The 17,794-nt window shown below is 42.4% G+C and overlaps 2 protein-coding genes across 2 annotated transcripts in view; one reads left to right on the top strand and one right to left on the bottom strand.

Annotated features, from left to right (window-relative positions):
• ITPRIP (inositol 1,4,5-trisphosphate receptor interacting protein) overlaps positions 1 to 3,508 on the top strand; it is a 49,389-nt gene extending 45,881 nt beyond the window's left edge. The window contains exon 2 of the transcript XR_008616071.1: positions 2,978 to 3,508. The gene's annotated coding sequence lies outside the window, so the exon portion shown is untranslated. The remainder of the gene's footprint in view (positions 1 to 2,977) is intronic.
• Positions 1 to 13,932, bottom strand: part of LOC102977001 (glutathione S-transferase omega-2) — a 17,935-nt gene extending 4,003 nt beyond the window's left edge. The window contains exons 1-4 of the mRNA XM_024121652.2: positions 13,718 to 13,932; positions 13,342 to 13,450; positions 11,436 to 11,658; positions 10,170 to 10,271 (exon numbers count right to left, since the gene is read on the bottom strand). Coding sequence (XP_023977420.1) covers positions 10,170 to 10,271; positions 11,436 to 11,658; positions 13,342 to 13,400 — 384 coding nt within the window. The 5' untranslated portion in view covers positions 13,401 to 13,450; positions 13,718 to 13,932. The remainder of the gene's footprint in view (positions 1 to 10,169; positions 10,272 to 11,435; positions 11,659 to 13,341; positions 13,451 to 13,717) is intronic.
• Between the last annotated feature and the right edge of the window lie 3,862 nt (positions 13,933 to 17,794).

The raw sequence follows: 17,794 nt of genomic DNA, 5'->3' as shown, positions 1-17,794 counted from the left end.
GCCCAAAAAACCAAAAAATAAAACATAAGCAGTACTGTAACAAACTCAATAAAGACTTTAGAAGTCAATGCACCAAAAAAAAAAAAATTTTAAAAAAAAAAAAAAAAAAAAGAATGAGCTCTGGTACCAGCAGACCTGGTCCTACCTTGGGCTCTACCTCTCATTCAACATGGAACCCAGGGCAACTTACCCACCTCCTCCTCCAAGCCTCATTTTTCTCATCTGTATAATGGTGGTAATGTCAGTGCCCTCCTCAGAGGTTATGGTGAGGAGTGATGGAATCATGCATGAATAAACATGAGCTCTCGTGATAAGAAAGCACAGAGACCCCCCCCCCAGAGGTTACATCTACGAAAGCAAATCCTTCCCCAACAGAAAAGATCAATGGGATCCTCCACCTGCCACCCTTCTCAGAGGAGAAAGCAAATCTTGGTGCCTATGTCTTCATAACCTCCCAGTATGGCATACAGGAGACCCCCCTGACTAGTGTCCTGAAAGTCTGAAAAAATGTTAGGTGGCATCACTTTGTTCGAAGAAACTCACAAGATGGTACTAAAGCGGAAGAATGTGGCCAATGAAAACTCAAAACAGAGGCTATTTTTAGTCATGTGTAAATAAGTCCTGATTTACAGGGGAAAGGAACAAATTGTTCAGTTTTTATGGATTCCAGAAAGCCCCAAACCTTCTTTATGTTCAGGAACAGATAGTAATCGCCCAAACTTTTATCACTGGCTTTGAAACGTATACCTCCAGCTTCTTATTGGCCTTTCATGGCACAAACGAGAACTGAATCTAAACTGATCGACTCTGTAACTTCTATATAACTCTTCTGCTTTACAGAGCAGAGGTACTCTTGAGAAAGTCCTTGTCAAAACAGACCACATATGGACATTTACTAGAACCCATGATGAGTCCTTTGGTAAAGTGATGAGATATTTTGAAAATGAATAACTGCTTAGTAATTGATGTTTATTTAGTATACATTTTTCAAGCTTTTCATTTACGTGGAGTAGGAGTATGCCTTTGAATATATATGATCTTATAGATACAATCAATTTTTATATAAACACTCATAAAGCAATTTAAGCCTTATCAAGGTGCTTGGTACAATAAAAAGTCAAGATAAGTATATGGATGAAATGAATGAGGCATCAATTACCTTCTGCCAGCCTCTCCCTCGCCCCTGAAATACATTTACACGTTCCCTCAGACTTTCTTTAATCCAAGTGTGATATCAAAATTCCTTGGAGTTCTTGATACAGCTGTAGATTCTTGAGCCCTGCCTCAAACAGGCATTTCTCCACCAGATTTCATATAGAGCAAGTCTAAAAATCCCAATAGAAAAGCAGTCTTCCTATAAACCAGCACAAAGTGCTGGCTCCCCTACAGACACATTGCAGTAACCCAGGAGCACAGCCTGGCCAGGCCTCCTTCGAGGTTTATTACCGTCTTTAGGATCTTCAATAGGAGAGCTCCCTCCTCTGCAAACCTGAGACTTTCCGGACATGTGAAATGACTTGTCCCCTTAGAATCACAGAACTTCAGTACTGGAAGGGCCACTGTGATTCATCTAGTGTGACTCCCCTTCCATTTTTCCATTTAGTTATACCATGCTCATTACACAAAGGATTAGAGTTGCAGTGTACAAAAACTTGTACACTAAAATATTAAATATGAAAAATAATAACATGCTAAGATCAGAGAAAGTAAAAGAACAGAAGGTCAAAATAAGGAAGGAAAACGGTCTCAAGATATCAAGCCAAGGCTCCTGCAGAGTTCTTTAATAAATAAAGCTTTGGATTTGACTTGAGTTTCCTGGCAGTTCAAGTGGAGAGGAAAACATGCTGGTGAGCTGATTCTTGTCTTCTGCGTGGAAGCACAAGAGACTCTCGCTTACAGAGGAGGAAACTCCATCCTAGGGAAGTAAGAGGGCCCTCTGGTTAGTGCCAGAGCTGAGACAAAAACACTATTCTCCTAAGTCCCAGACTAGTGTCAACCCTGTGTCATTCAACTTCAAATATGTATGTATGATGACTCTAATCACAGAGGCCTCCCCAAGTCTCTTGTGAATTCTTTGCCTGTTATTAAAATTTATGTAGCAGCAAAAAGCTTAGTATCAGCAAACTCTGAAAGCCTCTTGCCCTCTACATCCAAGGACTGGCTCAGCTCTGAGCATCCCTGTGAGAACTTCCCCCTCAATTCTCCTCTTTCTCAGTCTCTCTGTCAGGGGCTCTGCCAGAGCACCTAACTAACCAAGAGGTGTGACACAATCATGGCAAAAGAGCTTTTCAAAATTCTCTCCTTCCTGTTTCATTCCATGGATAAGAAGGTCTTCAGGCAACTTGACTCAAAATAGTTCATCTGTGTTCTCAGTTTAAACTAAGTTCCTTGCTTACAGCCAATTAGCTGCTCTGACAAATTTTCAGACACTCAGAAGTAAAATAAACCGACAGTCTTAATGTCCAATGTCTTATCGTTCCTAAGTGTTCTGTCATCAGAAACAGAACAGGAAGCTGTGGCCATACCTCGACCCACTTAGCGGTGCTTATGTTAATATCCAATGTCATTTAAAAAAAACTCTGTTTTGAGTTATTCCTGTCACCCACCTGCCACGTATAATGATATTGGCCATTCTTAATGTTGAATAGCTTTTCTCATGATGGACTCCCTCACTCTCAGAACTACTGTCCTTGGTATCGTCAAGCAAGGCAAGATGGCCTGCTTAGAGAAGACACTTTTCCACCAAGGCCCTAGACATCCCCACAAGGCCATGCATGGCCTGGGGAGGGAACTGAGCCTCTAGCTTCAAGCCCTCAGGCTTCCTTAAAGTGTTAACACATCTTCAATTCAGATTAAGAATTGAGATATTTTAGGGAAAGCCATTTGATGTTCTGGAATAGTAGAAAACTCTATTTTAAAAACTTTTCTGTTCTCCAGTTCACTGAAAAATGACTACAGATACTTTTCTTGCTTTTAGATGTGACAAGGGATTAGGAGTGAGCATGCAAATCAAGAGGGAGGGACTGCCTGGTGAGACGTGAGTATCGCTACTTCCACCCCAACTTGAAAAGCCTGGAAGGGCCACTCATCTACTTCGAAGGCCTCTTGGGCTCCCCCAGGCGGACGAAAGGAGGTTCGTGCTAGACCGCACGCAGAAGGAAGAAGCGCGCAGGGCTCCTCCTTGTGGCCATCGTGGTGAGGCTCACTGGCCGGGGCTTCCCCGCCAGGAGATTAAACAAGGAGGAAAAGGAAATCTGCAAAATTTTTTTAAGGAGCAAGATTGTAAAGAGAAGCAAAGCCCAGACTTCCTCAAACCAGGCATTCTAAAAAGCTTCAGTCTACAATCTTGGACTCTCAAGTGCAGCTTCAATAACTGCACTTTAGACCTTGACTTGGCCACCTGCCCTGCACGTGGTCATTTACACCACAGCCGACAAATCCCGGACCTCTAACCAGGACAGCCTGGTGGCTCTCAGCGGGTGCTGCTGTCCTGGTTGGAGGAGGAAGAAAGAGGTTTTTCTTGATGGAAATAGTTCTTAAGAAGCAGACCCGGGACTTCCCTGGTGGCACAGTGGTTAAGAATCTGCCTGCCAACGCAGGGGACACGGGTTCGAGCTCTGGTCCGGGAAGATCCCACATGCCGTGGAGCAGCTGAGCCCGTGCACCATAACTACTGAGCCCGCGTACCACAACTACTGAAGCCCGCGTGCCTAGAGCCCGTGCTCCGCAACAAGAGAAGCCACCGCAGTGAGAAGCCCGCGCACCGCAATGAAGAGTAGGCCCCGCTCGCCGCAACTAGAGAAAGCCCCCATGCAGCAACGAAGACCCAGTGCAGCCATAAATAAGTAAATAAACAAATAACAAATTAAAAAAATAAAATAGCAATTTATTAAAAAATAAAAAATGAAGCCGGCCCCCCTCCCCCAATAAAATACACAAAGCCACTTGCCAGTACATCAGCAATGCAGGCCCTTATCCAGAAGCAGAAGCAAAGTACTCAACTCCAGGGCAGAAATCTTTTAAGTTCATATAAGATAAGGGGGAGATTCTCAAGATTTCAAATTTCAGGTCCCTGCTACACTGACATACTATAGCTGAGGCTGAGCTAACGAACATGAGCTGATTCCCTTTAAAACAAACCAAGGGTATAGAACAAACTTAGAGTATAAATAAAACCACTTCTCTAGAAAGAAGCCTGAGAAGTAGGGTCTGTGCAGAACACGCCCCTCCTGCTGATCACCACTTACAACCTGGAGCTCCCTGTGAAGATTCGGAATGCAACCCGTCAACATTTGGGGGGATCAAAGGACCACCCTGAAAATTCTATCCTGGAATCCTTTTCACGGGCTTAATTCTTTTGTCAAAATATATCTGTAAGATAGTAGGGGGGAAAAGCTAGTCGGGTAAGTCTTGACAAGTCAAATATCTTTAAAGTGATGGGTGGTGGATGAAAATATAAATGAATATCAAGTCTCTGAAGGAGGTGAGGATTCCCTATGTATAAAAGTATCAGAAGAAATCACAACAGGAAAGACTTATAGAACAATAATGTTATATTTATATATGTACAAAACAAAGACAACAAGTTAAAACACAACCAAAAAATGTGCCTTAAAAACAGGCCAATATCCTTTATATATAAGGAACTCTAAAAAAACAAATCAACAAGGAAAATCAGTAAGACCTTGACAAACAGATGGGTAGTAGACCATTTTCATAAATAAAACACGAGGAGATGGAATACTTTGAGGGAAAATCCACCACCTCACTAGCAATCAAAGAAATATACATTAAATCAACGATGAGAAACTACTGTTTCTCAAAACAGGCAAATGTCTTTTTAAATGAAATCTCCCAACAGTGAAAAGGGGAAGATACAAAGGGCATTTTCCATACACTGAGGGTGGGGGGTATACAGCACATGTCTTGGAGGAAGCAATTTAGCAACATCCAGCTCCAGCCTCTAAAGTGGTCATACCCTTTGACCTGGTAACTCCATTCCTGGAAGTGCAGCCTAAGGACATATTCTAAAATAGAGAAAAGGATTTTTATGCAAAGAAGCTGCTGTTCCTGGCAGCATCATTCACAACGGTAAGCAACTGAAACAAACTAAATAACTCTAATGAGTGTTGCTGGATAAATAACTATGGCTTATACATATGGCAAATTATGCAGAATGAAAAGTGATTTTTTTCCATCTTTAATAATTACACATCTAATAGAGAAATACATTCTCGTTATTTAAAAAAAATTCAAACACAGGAAGCAGTATAAAAGGTAAAGACTCTCCCTTCCTATCCCTGCTCTAACCACTTTTCTTTCCCACCCCAGTGCTAACCCCCTTCCCAGTAGTAGTCACCAGTAGGAGTCTGATGTGTGTCTCTCCAGACACCTTTCCAGGCATTTATTTACATGTATATATATATGCATATATAGTTAAGTTTTGTTTTATTCTACAAAATTGGATCATTATCACTTGTATTACTGTGTAATTCATTTAATATTTCTAGGCAATCTTTTCATCTCAGTACACATGGATCTACCTCATTCTTTTTTTTTAATAAATTTTTAAAATTCTATTTATTTTATTTTTGGCTGCGTTAGGTCTTTGTTGCTGTGCGCGGGCTTTTCTCTAGTTGCGGCGAGCACAGGCTTCTCATTGCAGTGGCTTCTCTTGTTGCAGAGCACGGGCTCTAGGCGCGCAGGCTTCAGTAGTTGTGGCTTGTGGGCTCTAGAGCGCAGGCTCAGTAGTTGTGGCGCACGGGCTTAGTTGCTCCGCGGCTTGTGGTATCTTCCCAGACCAGGGCTGGAACCCGTGGTCCCTGCGTTGGCAGGCGGATTCTTAACCACTGTGCCACCAGGGAAGCCTTCATTTAACCATTCCCTATCTAATGTACATTAAGGTTTATAATTTTTCACCATAACAAATAAGGCTGCTCTAATAAACACCCTTATACCCATAAATAAGCATTTATAGAGTTTATTAAAATATGGGAAAAATCCTTATGTCATAATGGTAACCAAGTTCTATATACAGTGCAATTTCAACTACATAATAATATACATAATAAAATGAGAGAAAAAAATAATAACAGTGGTTGTTTCTGGGTAGTGGGATTATGAATTTCTTTTTTTAGTTTCTATATTTTTCTGTATTTTCCAAACTTTCTCTAATGAACAAGTATTACTTTATACTCAAAGATGAGTAAAATTAATTTTTAAATAACAAGAAGAACTATTATTCTATTGTTTACATGGTGGGAGAAGGTATAGAGGAAGTTTATTAAAAGAAATACAGCAAATATTAGTTTACCTAGAAAGCAGCTGTCAGTATTGGACAATGAATTAAGTTACCAAACTAGCAGCACTAAAACTGCTCAAGTAGCCATGGTGACTAGAAGATAACCAGTTCCCTAGTGTGGAGGAATGGTGATTACAACCAAAAAATGGCACGTAGGTGGACATGCTGAATTAGCTAACAAATCCAAGAGAACTGACAACATATGTCCGAGCCAAAATCTCATAAATGAATGTTCACAGCAACACTATTCATAAGAGCCAAAAAGTGGAAACAACCCAAGTATCCATCAACTGATGCGTGGATAAACAAGATTGGTGTATCCATAAAATGAAATACTACTAAGCCATAAAAAGGAATAAAGGATGAAACTTGAAAACATTACACTAAGTAAAAGAAGCACATGGAAGGCTAATGTTAAATGATTCCACATATATGAAATGTCCAAAACAGGTAAATCCATAGAGAAAGAAAGTAAATTAGTAGTTGCCTATAACTGGGAGGGTTGGGAAGAGATGGGAAGTGACTGTAATCTGGCTGAATCCTGTCCTTCACTGCACTTGGACTTGATTGGACTACTTCCATAATAAAAATATTTAGTATGAAGGCACTGCCACCCAAAAAAAGAAAAGCTGAAAGGTTCTGCCAACATTCCAATCCACAAAGATAAAAGAAAGGTGGGATCAGGTGCTATTTTGAAATCAAAGTCAGTAATAAAGATTAAAAAACTAAAGCTTAAAAAAATTACGCTGCTGAGATTAATGATTCAGTAAAGACTAGCAAATTGGTTTGAAGACAGAACGTGTGGTTAGAGAAGGGCAGCCCGGCAGTTTTTAAAACTCAGAAAAATGTTCAGAACAGGAAAGCAAGTGGGGAGCCTGCTGGTTAGAAAGAAAAACAGCAGTAATGTATCTCAAAGAATTGTAAAGATAAAATAGAAAAATATGGTTATATAACAAGCACAATAAGCCTTTAATTTCGATGAAACATTTTTTAAAGAAAAATTTAAAAGTCAAACAGGGCATTTATTTCAAAACAAGAAAACGTCAGAGTGTAAGGCTGCAAAAGTTAAACCGAGACGTTTGCTTGAGGATAACGTGGCAGAAAATTATACATTGGTCTGTTGAGTTGTTTATCACTCAGAAAGCCCAAGGATATTTAAGATATTTTCAACTCACAGAAAATCCTCATTGTACAAAACCATGGGAAAAAAATTGTACACGTCATCTCTATTAATAGAGAGGGACCATCTCTATTAGAATTATTCGGACAAGTATCAATTTCACTAGAATCTCCTAGAGTCAATACACTGGTATTGAGAGGGATGAATCAAATAATTCAAGTTCAGAGGGCATGTTTCAGATTCTGATATTGCCTTTGTTGTAGTTACAATTCCTGCTAACATTTTAGGGGACAAAAGCTACATTCAAATCTGGTAGAACAATGCTGAATACTCAGTGGTCCTTAAACTAGCCCTGGTTTAGCTAGCTTTCACTGATGCTATTTATTAGATCTGACAGGGTTGTTGGCAAGATTAAATGAGAGGATGTATGCAAAGCACCTGTAGCATCATGCCTGGCACAAAAATGCAGGCTCACGTCCCCTGGAAGAACCCAGCTAAAGAACTGTGCCTCCGTCGTAATAGTATACGTTTCTTTAGCAATCTGTAATTTTCCAAGTTCATCCATCATCCAAACACAGAGTAGGAGGAACACAGTTCAAAACGTGTTTTTAATTATCTCTGAATTTAAAGGGTTTCGTTTCCCAGCTCCTTTCCCTGGCCCAGCAATTAACTGTAAAAAGGTAACCAGACATGATAAAATCAGTTCAGCTAATCTTCTTTGAAATAAAGACCTTAAACATTCTCTATGGGCAAGAGCTTTCAAACTTCTTTTGGAAAGCAGAGGTCCCCCTCCCTCTCCAAATTCGAGCTTATTGGATGTCTTGTTAAATCCGGTGCTAAGAGCAGGGCTGGTCTGGCTGAAGCAGGATCTGGAACCACCCACCAGACCTCCCCTACTCAGTGGTCCCTCTGTAGAACCCAGAAAATCTCTGTTTTAAAACACTCCCTCGAGCTTCCCTGGTGGCGCAGTGGTTGAGAATCCGCCTGCCGATGCAGGGGATGCGGGTTCGTGCCCGGGTCCGGGAGGATCCCACATGCCGCGGAGCGGCTGGGCCCGTGAGCCGTGGCCGCTGAGCCTGCGCGTCCGGAACCTGTGCTCCGCGGCGGGAGAGGCCACAGCATTGAGAGGCCCGCGTACCGCAAAAAAAAAAAAAAACAAAAAACAACACTCCCTCATTCTATAAATGTGGAAACCAAGGCACAGAGAGGTCCAGAACCTTGCCAAAGGTTCTGTAATCTAGTAAAGCCAAGTCTAGGATCCAAGAGTCTACCTCATCCTAGTTGCCTCCTTGGAGTAAAGACCACAGTCTGTTCTCAGGACCAAAGTCTGACATTTCTTACACATGACTATTCATCATCCAGAAATACTGCAACTGTATAAATCTAAGATAGGCAGCTGGAATTGTAAATAAACAACTGCTTCCACTTAACAAAGGTCAAATGGAAGCATATTAGTAATCAGCTTTCCTTTAAGGGGATAAAAATAGCATTCTCTGTCTGCCAAAAGAATTACAACCCACCCATAGGGGGAATTTATCAGTTTTTGGCACAAAGATAAAGGAAGTCAAAGAACTGCCTTCCAGGTTATTCTAGATGTACAGGGTAAGTAGCCCTATTACTGCTGGATTTTTTTTTTTTGGCCTCGCCACAGGGCTGGTGGGATCTTAGTTCCCCAACCAGGGATTGAACCCAGGCCCTCAGCAGTGAGAGTGCAGAGTCCTAACCACTGGACCACCAGAGAATTCCCCATTACTGCCAGATTAATGGAGGATCCGGTAACAGTCATTGCTCCTTGCTTACCCATAGACACTTTCCCCTTCTTTCTTGATTATAGAACTCTGATTTTATGCAGGGTGTTCCCACCTAAAAGACTAAATTTCCCAGCCTCCCCTGCAGATACTTATGACTCTACAACTAAGTTCTGGCCAATGAGATTTAAGTAGTCATGGGGTAGGACTTTTAGGAAAGCCTTTAAAGTAGTATGGCCTTTTGCCATTTTTTCCTTTCTGTTGTCCTTTCTGTGACCTGGAACTTGGATGTGATGGCTGCAGTTCTAGCAGCTATCTTGTTATTTTGAGGATATAAGCCTTGCACCAAAAATAACAGAACAGGAAGAGAGAAAAAGCCTCAGTCCCTGGTAACTTCATGAAGAAGGCATCAAAACAGCCCTGTACTACCTTACCTCTGTGTGTTTGTGTGTGTGTGTGTGTGTGTATGTGTGTGTGTGTGTGTGTGTGTGTGTGAAAGGCTACTAATGAATGGGGAAATTGGCCAATGGCAGAAAGCTGAGTGCCTTTTTTGGTTTTTGTGTGTGTGTGTGTGTGTGTGTGTGTGTGTGTGTGTGTGTGTGTGTGTGAAAGAATAAATCCTTACAGGACAAATTTACAGTGGTTAGGTCCCTTTTACTAGCAGCCGAACACAATCTCTAACCAACATAGACCTTGGACTCAGTGGCAGAAGCTAGAGGATCTGTGCAGAGATACTTAAGGAATGTGGTGATTCTGGGAAAGGAAGAAATCCATCACATGCCCTCCCTCACCCCTTGCCAGATTTTCAAGAAAAGTTCCAGAGCAGGTTAGCAGAGGGCAAGTACCCACAAGTTAAAATCAGATGCCTAGTAACTGAACTTATCAAAGTCTGGCAGGAAAAGAATAAATCTGTGAAAGTGGATGGTGCCAGGGTGACCGGGGTGGGGACCTGCATCACTTCTTCCACTGCATCTGGACAGGAGGGGGGCCCGTTTTGTACCTCTTCCAGGTTGCAGAACTCCTGACGCAGGGCAAGCTTCAGATCAGCGCATTCTCTCCCGCATCTCAATGCTACCAGACACTCCTTGGTCAAATGTGGGACCTGATCAGAGGACACAGGTTCTTAGTGGAGAAGTCTGAGGGCTCCTGCTCTGCCTAAAAATGCAGCCAGAGCTTTGTCACTCCAGCTGAACAGGCCAACACCCACATCCAGCTCCCCAGCTCCCCCTGAGGGCCACCTCTGTGGTTTCAGGAATCCACTTGTCACAGCACACTGGTAAACAAGGTGTTTTAGAGGGGGCTCTCCGGTGCTCCTTACTCGGTCAGCTATTTCCATGCTGTACAATCTTGGGTAGGGCACTTACCTTCTCTAAGCCTCAGTGTTCTCATCTGAGGAATGGAGCAATAATAGTACCCACTTTAAAGGGCAGTGGTGAGGATTAAACGAGTTAACCTTTATAAGGTAGTTAGAACAGTGCTTGGCACATCACAAGTGCTCAACGGACATCAGCTATTAATATCACTGAGTTATTTTTGTTTCTTTTCAAAGAGAACTGTCTTAAAATTTCTCCATCATATTCTCTCCCACTATCAACAGGTGCCCCCTTTTCTCTCTTCTACACATTTCCTGGATGGTTGGCACTCTTGTTCCCCATAAAGGCTAATCTCCTTCTGTGCATTACCTTTTTCACACCCCAATTTTTTTTTTTTACCTGGGATCTTGGAAATGGTTCCTTTAAAGTATCACCAGTTTTCAATTCTTTCAATATTCCTGTCTCAAGTTACACAGTCATAACTATGCCATAACCGTAACTCTTGAGACTGCTAGTTCAAATGGAAAAGTACCTATAGGCTAAGCCTTTAACCTTTAATATCAGAGGTCACAGCTTTACTATAATTCCACACCAGTTATCCTCCTAAGGCACACATATGTATTAAAACATATCAATTTCACCAATGATTTGACTTTTAAAATGGATTGGAGTTTGGGAAAGACACACAAAGTAAAACAGAGTGTAAGTGGCTTTAAAAAAAAGTTGGGGGCTTCCCTGGTGGCGCAGTGGTTGCGCGTCCGCCTGCCAATGCAGGGGAACCGGGTTCGCGCCCCGGTCCGGGAGGATCCCGCATGCCGCGGAGCGGCTGGGCCCGTGGGCCATGGCCGCTGGGCCTGCGCGTCCGGAGCCTGTGCTCCACAAAGGGAGAGGCCACAGCAAGGGGAGGCCCGCATACCACAAAAAAAAAAAAAAAAAAAAAAAGTTGGATATACCTTATAGAATAGCTCCAATAACATCTTTTGGCGAGCTCGCTCATAATAGTCATATGGATACAGCTTCCTTCCAGGATAAGCGTCATCCAGGTACTCACAAGCAATGACAGATTCATAGATCAGTTCACATTTGCTGTTCTCCAGGACAGGAATTTGGCCAAAAGGGTGCTTTGTAAAGTACCATTCGGGCTTGTTTCTCAGGTTAATGTTGATAACTTCATGTCTTACAAAGCAAAGGGAAAACAGGACAGAACAAAAATGAAAGGCTTAGGCAGGCAGACACTCATCTTGAAAGCAGAAGCAACCAACCTATAAAATTAAAATCTGCAATAAGTTTTTGTTTGAATTTAGGTTTGTACAAAGAAAAATACATAACAACATCGTCTTCATTCCTGCAGTAAGATGTGTTAGATGTTTTCGATGCCTTATCCCATTAGCTCCTCATGATTCCCCAGTGAATCGGGGAATCATGATGAGGAGCAACGGAGGGGAGGCAAAGAAAACATTTAACACAGCCCCTGTGAGAGAAATAAGGCTCCCTGTGGTTGAATCTCCTGCACAATATCACCCACTAAGAAGTAGCAGAGCCGAGATGGGAGGCCAGGCAGTCTGACTCAGAGCTCACAAGCTTAACCACGGCACCACAGATTTCAGTACATTTTAAAGTTTGAAAGTACAGATCTGATATCTGGAGACATTTTTCGTTTGCCACAACTGGAAGGAGGGGGATTCTACTGCCATCTAACGGGTAGAGGCCAGGGACGCCGTTAGACATCCAGCAGTGCACAAGACAGCTCCTCCCCTCACCAAACACACAGAGCAAGGAACTATCCAGCTCCGAATGTCAATAGTGCCAAGGGTGAGAAACCCTGCCCCAGAGAATTATTTACATCAGTTCCTAAGCGGCCACTTCATCACTGGGGGTAAAACATCAATTGTTATTTTTCTTAAAAAAAATAAAAGTAACCTTAAGGCCAAGTAGAATTGAGCAAGAGGGAAGAACCTGGAAATAAAAGCCATAGAAACTCCACAGAGCAGAATTACATAATTTTCTTTAAAACGTCTCTGTATTAGTCTCTGCATCTCTTTAACATGAATCTTAAACTCCCGAACTACCGATTCTCCAAGGCCAGAGTCAAGAGGCTGGAGTGACACTTCTCAACACCTTGGCTTTGAGCTGGTCCATCCAGCCGTCCACAGTCCAGCAAAGTTGCTCTGCCTTCCAAATCCAGATGTCCTTTGCAAGAGCTCATCTTGCAAAATTCCTTCTGGACGGGTGTGTACCTATTTATCAGGTGTGTGGGAACCTTCAAGACACCTCTTTGATAGCAGTTCCTTCTATTTCACTGTTTGGAACTATTTGTTCATTCATTCAAAAAATAGTTTTAAGCACCTACTACGTGCCAGGCTCTCTTCTGGCCCATGAATAAGAGAGACAAGTCCCTACCTTCAAGAGCTTACATTTGTGTGTGTGTGAGTGTGTGTTTCTATGTGTGTTGGGGGAGGGGCTGGGAGATGTAAAGGAAAGACGGATAAACAAATAAGAAAACATTGCAAGCACAATGAAGAGAACAGAATTGACCTGAAGACGCCTGGGGTGGGGTGGGGTTTACACTGGACGGAGCAGTCAGAGAAGGCCCCGGTAGCCTCCGTGGTGCCTTTCTTCACAAGCTCTAGGGGAGGAACCAGCTCACCAAGCCATCATTCAGTTTACTTTGAGTTGTCCTAAAAGTCTCCTGCACAGGCCTGTCTGCATTTCAGGACGGCACTCTCAAGAACCTGTCCTTTGCTAACCGTTTATTGACTTTGCCTCAGAAGAAAGGCACAGAGAGCCTCTGAAATCTGAGCAGGGCTCCCCAGATATCAGACGTTCCCATGCGCCTATGGGGGCCCCCCCGCTTCTCACCTGATGCCTTTGGCCAGGAGGACCAGGCGCGTCCTGTGCGCGTAGGGGCAGAACCTCATGCTGTAGAGGCGGATCAGGCCCTCTGGGACAGGCCCTGGGGGGGTGCTCCCTGCGGGTGGAGGGGGATACAGGGAGGCGGATTAGCCCAGAGGGGAGAGGGGCTCACTCGCCTCCCCAGGACCCCAAGAGGGCTGCGGGAGCTCCGCCTCCTGTGTCCCAGAGAAGACACCTTTTTTTGCACGTGGCTTTTGTGCGGAGGAAGCCTGTCCCTCCTCGCCACGCTGGTCTGGAGGCCAAGGCCGGCAGCCGCCTCACCAGAGCCAACATCCAGCCACGGGGCGCCCCCAGCCCGCGGACAGCTGTCAAGAGGACTCACCTTTCCCCAAGGTCCTGGTCGCATCGTCAGTCACGGTCTCCTGGCGTCTGCGCAGAGACCAATGCTCACAGTCGTGGCCGTGTGGCTTGCTGCCGCCGCTGCAGACTCCAAGGACAGCAGCGCTCCGGCTCTCCCCTCTTGCCCCAAATTCAGCTTTGGAGCAACAGGGCAGTGGCGAGGTAGAGGGGGAGTGATCCAGGATGGCAGCTAGGATAATTCAACCTGCAGAGACATAGCCCCAGATTCAGAAGCCGTAGCAGGAGTGGGGAAAGAACAAAAAGCTAAAAATAAAAACAAAACAACAAAAAACACCTGAAGAGTACCCCTTGCTTTGAACTCACAACATCCTGTGTGGTCTGTTCTCTGCATCAAGAATCCGTGAAGAATGGGCATTTAAACTCCACTTATTTCAAAGGAGTTTAATAAAAAATTGACCAGGGTAACGCTAACGTTTTCTTTCCCATTCTAAACCCTCCCTCTTGTGTATCTAAGACAACTGGCCATACCCTGTGTATAATGAGTACTTTATTTTAAAATAAGGCCAAACTTTTTCATGATCTAGCAGATAAGAAGAAAAACGTATTAGTGTTAAGATCTTGCACGACCCTAAAAGTGTCTCCTTAAATTTTATGTCCTCATTGCCTCACCCTAGTTCTGGCCATATTTATGAGATTTTACCCAAACTATGAAAAACTGGTGATGAACAGAAACAAGATACCTAGAGGCAAAGACAAATTTGTGAGCTCTTTCCAACTCCCAGTATAAATTTCAGGGAAGATCCTTTTTAATTACCAAGGACACATTGCAAACAGCCAGCAATACAGGGGCCACTTGGATAGCACGCCCATCTACATGAGATAAAGGAGGTAGCTAGCTTTTGCTCTGACCTTAAGAAGCTGAGATCCTAAAATTTAGCAGGTGGAAATATAATTCTTTTAATTTTTACAGGATAGAGCTGAAATGGGAATTGCTTGTAAATGCATTTTATGGGGTTGACAGGTAAAGAAGGAAAGAAAAGTATTATGTTTCACTCACAGTGACTAAATGATTTCCATGGGTTACCTTATTTGATTCCCACAACCACTCAGTCAGCTATTATTATTATTCCTATTTTACAAGTTAGAAAATAATCTCAGAAAAATAGGAAATGCCCTGGTGGTCCAGTGGTTAGGACTCGGTGCTTCCATGGCCAGGGGCCCGGGTTCTAACCCTGGTCAGGGAACTAGGATCCCGCAAGCTGCACAGTGTGGCCAAAAAAAAAAAAAAAAAAAAGAAAAAGAAAATTCTTTGCCCAAAGTGACCAGTTAGTAGGGTTGAAGAACTTTAAAAGTCTGAAGTCTGGCTCATTAACTTGGTCTCTAAAGCTGGCAACAGTGTGGAGAGGAAAGGACAAAAATCCCAAAAAAGATATAGTGCATAATAGCTGCTCAACAAATGTCAGCTGAATCTAAATATCTTTTATTAAAGTACCAGAACCTAATTATGTAGCTTATGAACGGGCACCTTTTGGTCTTTGGAATTCCAACCTATCCAGAAATTCTTGGCTAACAGTGTTTACATTTTTTTCTGCTGAATAAGAATCTTTGAAAATCTTCAGAATAGTCACTCAACTACATTCTTTGCTAAGTTACTCATAGTGATTTTATGTAAGATATGGTAAGCTGTCACTTTCTAAGAACTGGGGAATGGCAAAATGTTTGAATAAATGTCCTCTGGAAAGAAAATGCATATATGCCACCAAGAAACCTGGCATTGGAAAAGACAAACTGGTTCTTGACTTGCCATGCTGGCAGTTTTGCATCTGGAAGACAGAGGAAGTAATAAGATAACTATTCTTCTGGAGCTAATTTTGATCAAAAAGTACAAACTGGAGGGTAAAATAGGAACAATCAACATAACCATGTCATGTGAGAGCTTCTGGTAGACAAGGAGATGACTCCTGATCAGATAAATACAACACTCACATAGAGAAAGTGTATTTCAAATAGTTGAGAGAAAATATAAACAGATTCTAAAAGGAAAGGCCGTATGAGGAATGTGAAATTCTCAAAAATCAAAATAAATTATACTAACATGCATTTGGTGCTTTATGTGTATTAACTCATTTAATCCTTAAAATAGTCCTATAAGGGTTGTATTCTTGCCTCAGTAAACTGAGGCTAGCAAGGTTAGGTCACTTGTCAAAAGCCTCACATCTAGTAAGAGGTGCAAAGGGTACTATGAAGCCTGGAAGTTTGACTCCAGGGGCAGCACTCCAACCAGGATCTTAATCTATACAAGAGATGGGAAAACTTTTCTGTTAAGGCCAAGACGGTAAATATTTTAGGCTTCTCAAGCCATCTTGTGTCAACTACTCAGCTCTATCCTTGTAGGGTGAAAACAGCCGTAGATAAGATATAAATAAATGGGTGTGGCTGTGTTCCAATAAAACATTACTTATGAACGCTGAATTTGAACTTCATATATATTTTAATAGGCTTTGTTTTTTAGAGAAGTTTTAGGTTCACAGCAAAATTTAGCCGAATATATAGAGGTTTCCCACTAACCTCTGACCCCCACACATGCACAGCCTCCCCGACTATGAGCATCCTGCATCAGGCTGGGAGGGACATTTCTAACCATTGAGGAGTTCCACGTAATTTTCCCATGTCACAAATCATAATTCTTCACTTGACCTTTTTTCCCAACCATTCTTAGCTCTTGAACTGTGCAAAAATGAGCAGTGGGCTGGACTCGGCCCACTGGCTTTAGTTTGACCATCCCTGGTATACACTGACAATGACTGGATTAGCAATAGCCAAGCTAAGGATTCCATTTGTAAAGTAAAAGGTTCCTGGCTCCACCTTTCTACCATGCCAGAAGAGAACGTATTTTTATGTTGTGTCTCCTCATTCCCACCTTTTCAAGAAAAGCAACTCCGAGAGTTGGAAAATATTGCTGATTAAAAGTATGGCTGACCCTTAACAACTAGGGGTTTCAGGGTGCTGGTCCGCCACACAGAAGAAAATCCAAGTATAACTTTACAGTCAGCCCTCCGCAACTGTGGTTATGCACCTGCAGATTCAACCAACTGCAGATCATATAGTACTGCGGTACATATTTGGTGAAAAAAATCCACGTATAAGTGGACCCTTGCTGTTCAAACCCATGTCGCTCAAGGGTCAGCTGTATACCTGTATATGGGAAGTCACATTCTGAGATGCAAGTCTATTTAACGTAGTCAGGGGAGAATGGACAAAGGGATGGAAAGTTCTTCCTCTGAATGGAAGCAATATTATGTCAAAGTTCTCACTGGGCACTATATTCAAACCCCGGCTTTGGCACTTAGGCAAGCTATCTAACCTCTCTGACCATCAACTTCCTCACCTGTAAAATGAGAACACTAAGTACCTACTTGAAGGGTTTTGATGTAGCGAATGAAATTGTTCAGGTGGCCGTCCTCAGTATATAGTAAAAGAGTTTAGTGTACTTCAAAGTTAATGATTAATACTAGTGAATAAGGACACATTTTTAATAGCATAGTGCATTCTCATTTTATGTCCAAAAAGATAAAGTGCACTGCAATTCAGCTTTGCCAAGCACATTAGAATTAAAATTCAACTCAGAATGTTTATTTCATCAGTTACCAGTTTAATACCAATTGAATGGGTTGAATGCTGCAGGCTACCTTTCAGTAATGTGGTTTTTAATCTGACCGCTGAACACTATGGTTTCCCTAGAGAGATTTAATTATGACCTTTAAGGATCAGAGAGAATCCTATGTTCTAATGTCGTTGGGACATTAAATAAGATTACTAAAGTTGTCAGTGGGGGAACTTCATCTTCGCACTGGGGAAAGCAGGGTCAAAGGAGACTTAATTTTTAAGTACCTGATTCTGCTTTCCTGTCCCTATTTTATAGCTTAAGGGATCAAAGAAAAAAAAATTAACAACCTTATATAGTAACACCTGAATAAGCAAAGGCAGATTTTCGAGATCCTAAAATAAGACAAAATGAAACATTTGTAAAATCAAACAAATGTCGACTTGTTTGGGTTTCGAAAAGGAACATCAACACTTCCTGTCCTACCCCAGGAAC

The sequence above is a fragment of the Physeter macrocephalus genome, chromosome 20, assembly GCF_002837175.3.
Source record: "Physeter macrocephalus isolate SW-GA chromosome 20, ASM283717v5, whole genome shotgun sequence".
Classification (NCBI taxonomy): Eukaryota; Metazoa; Chordata; class Mammalia; order Artiodactyla; family Physeteridae; genus Physeter; species Physeter macrocephalus.
The sequence above is the reverse complement of the archived record's forward strand: the minus strand, read 5'-3'. Positions and strand labels throughout refer to the sequence as shown.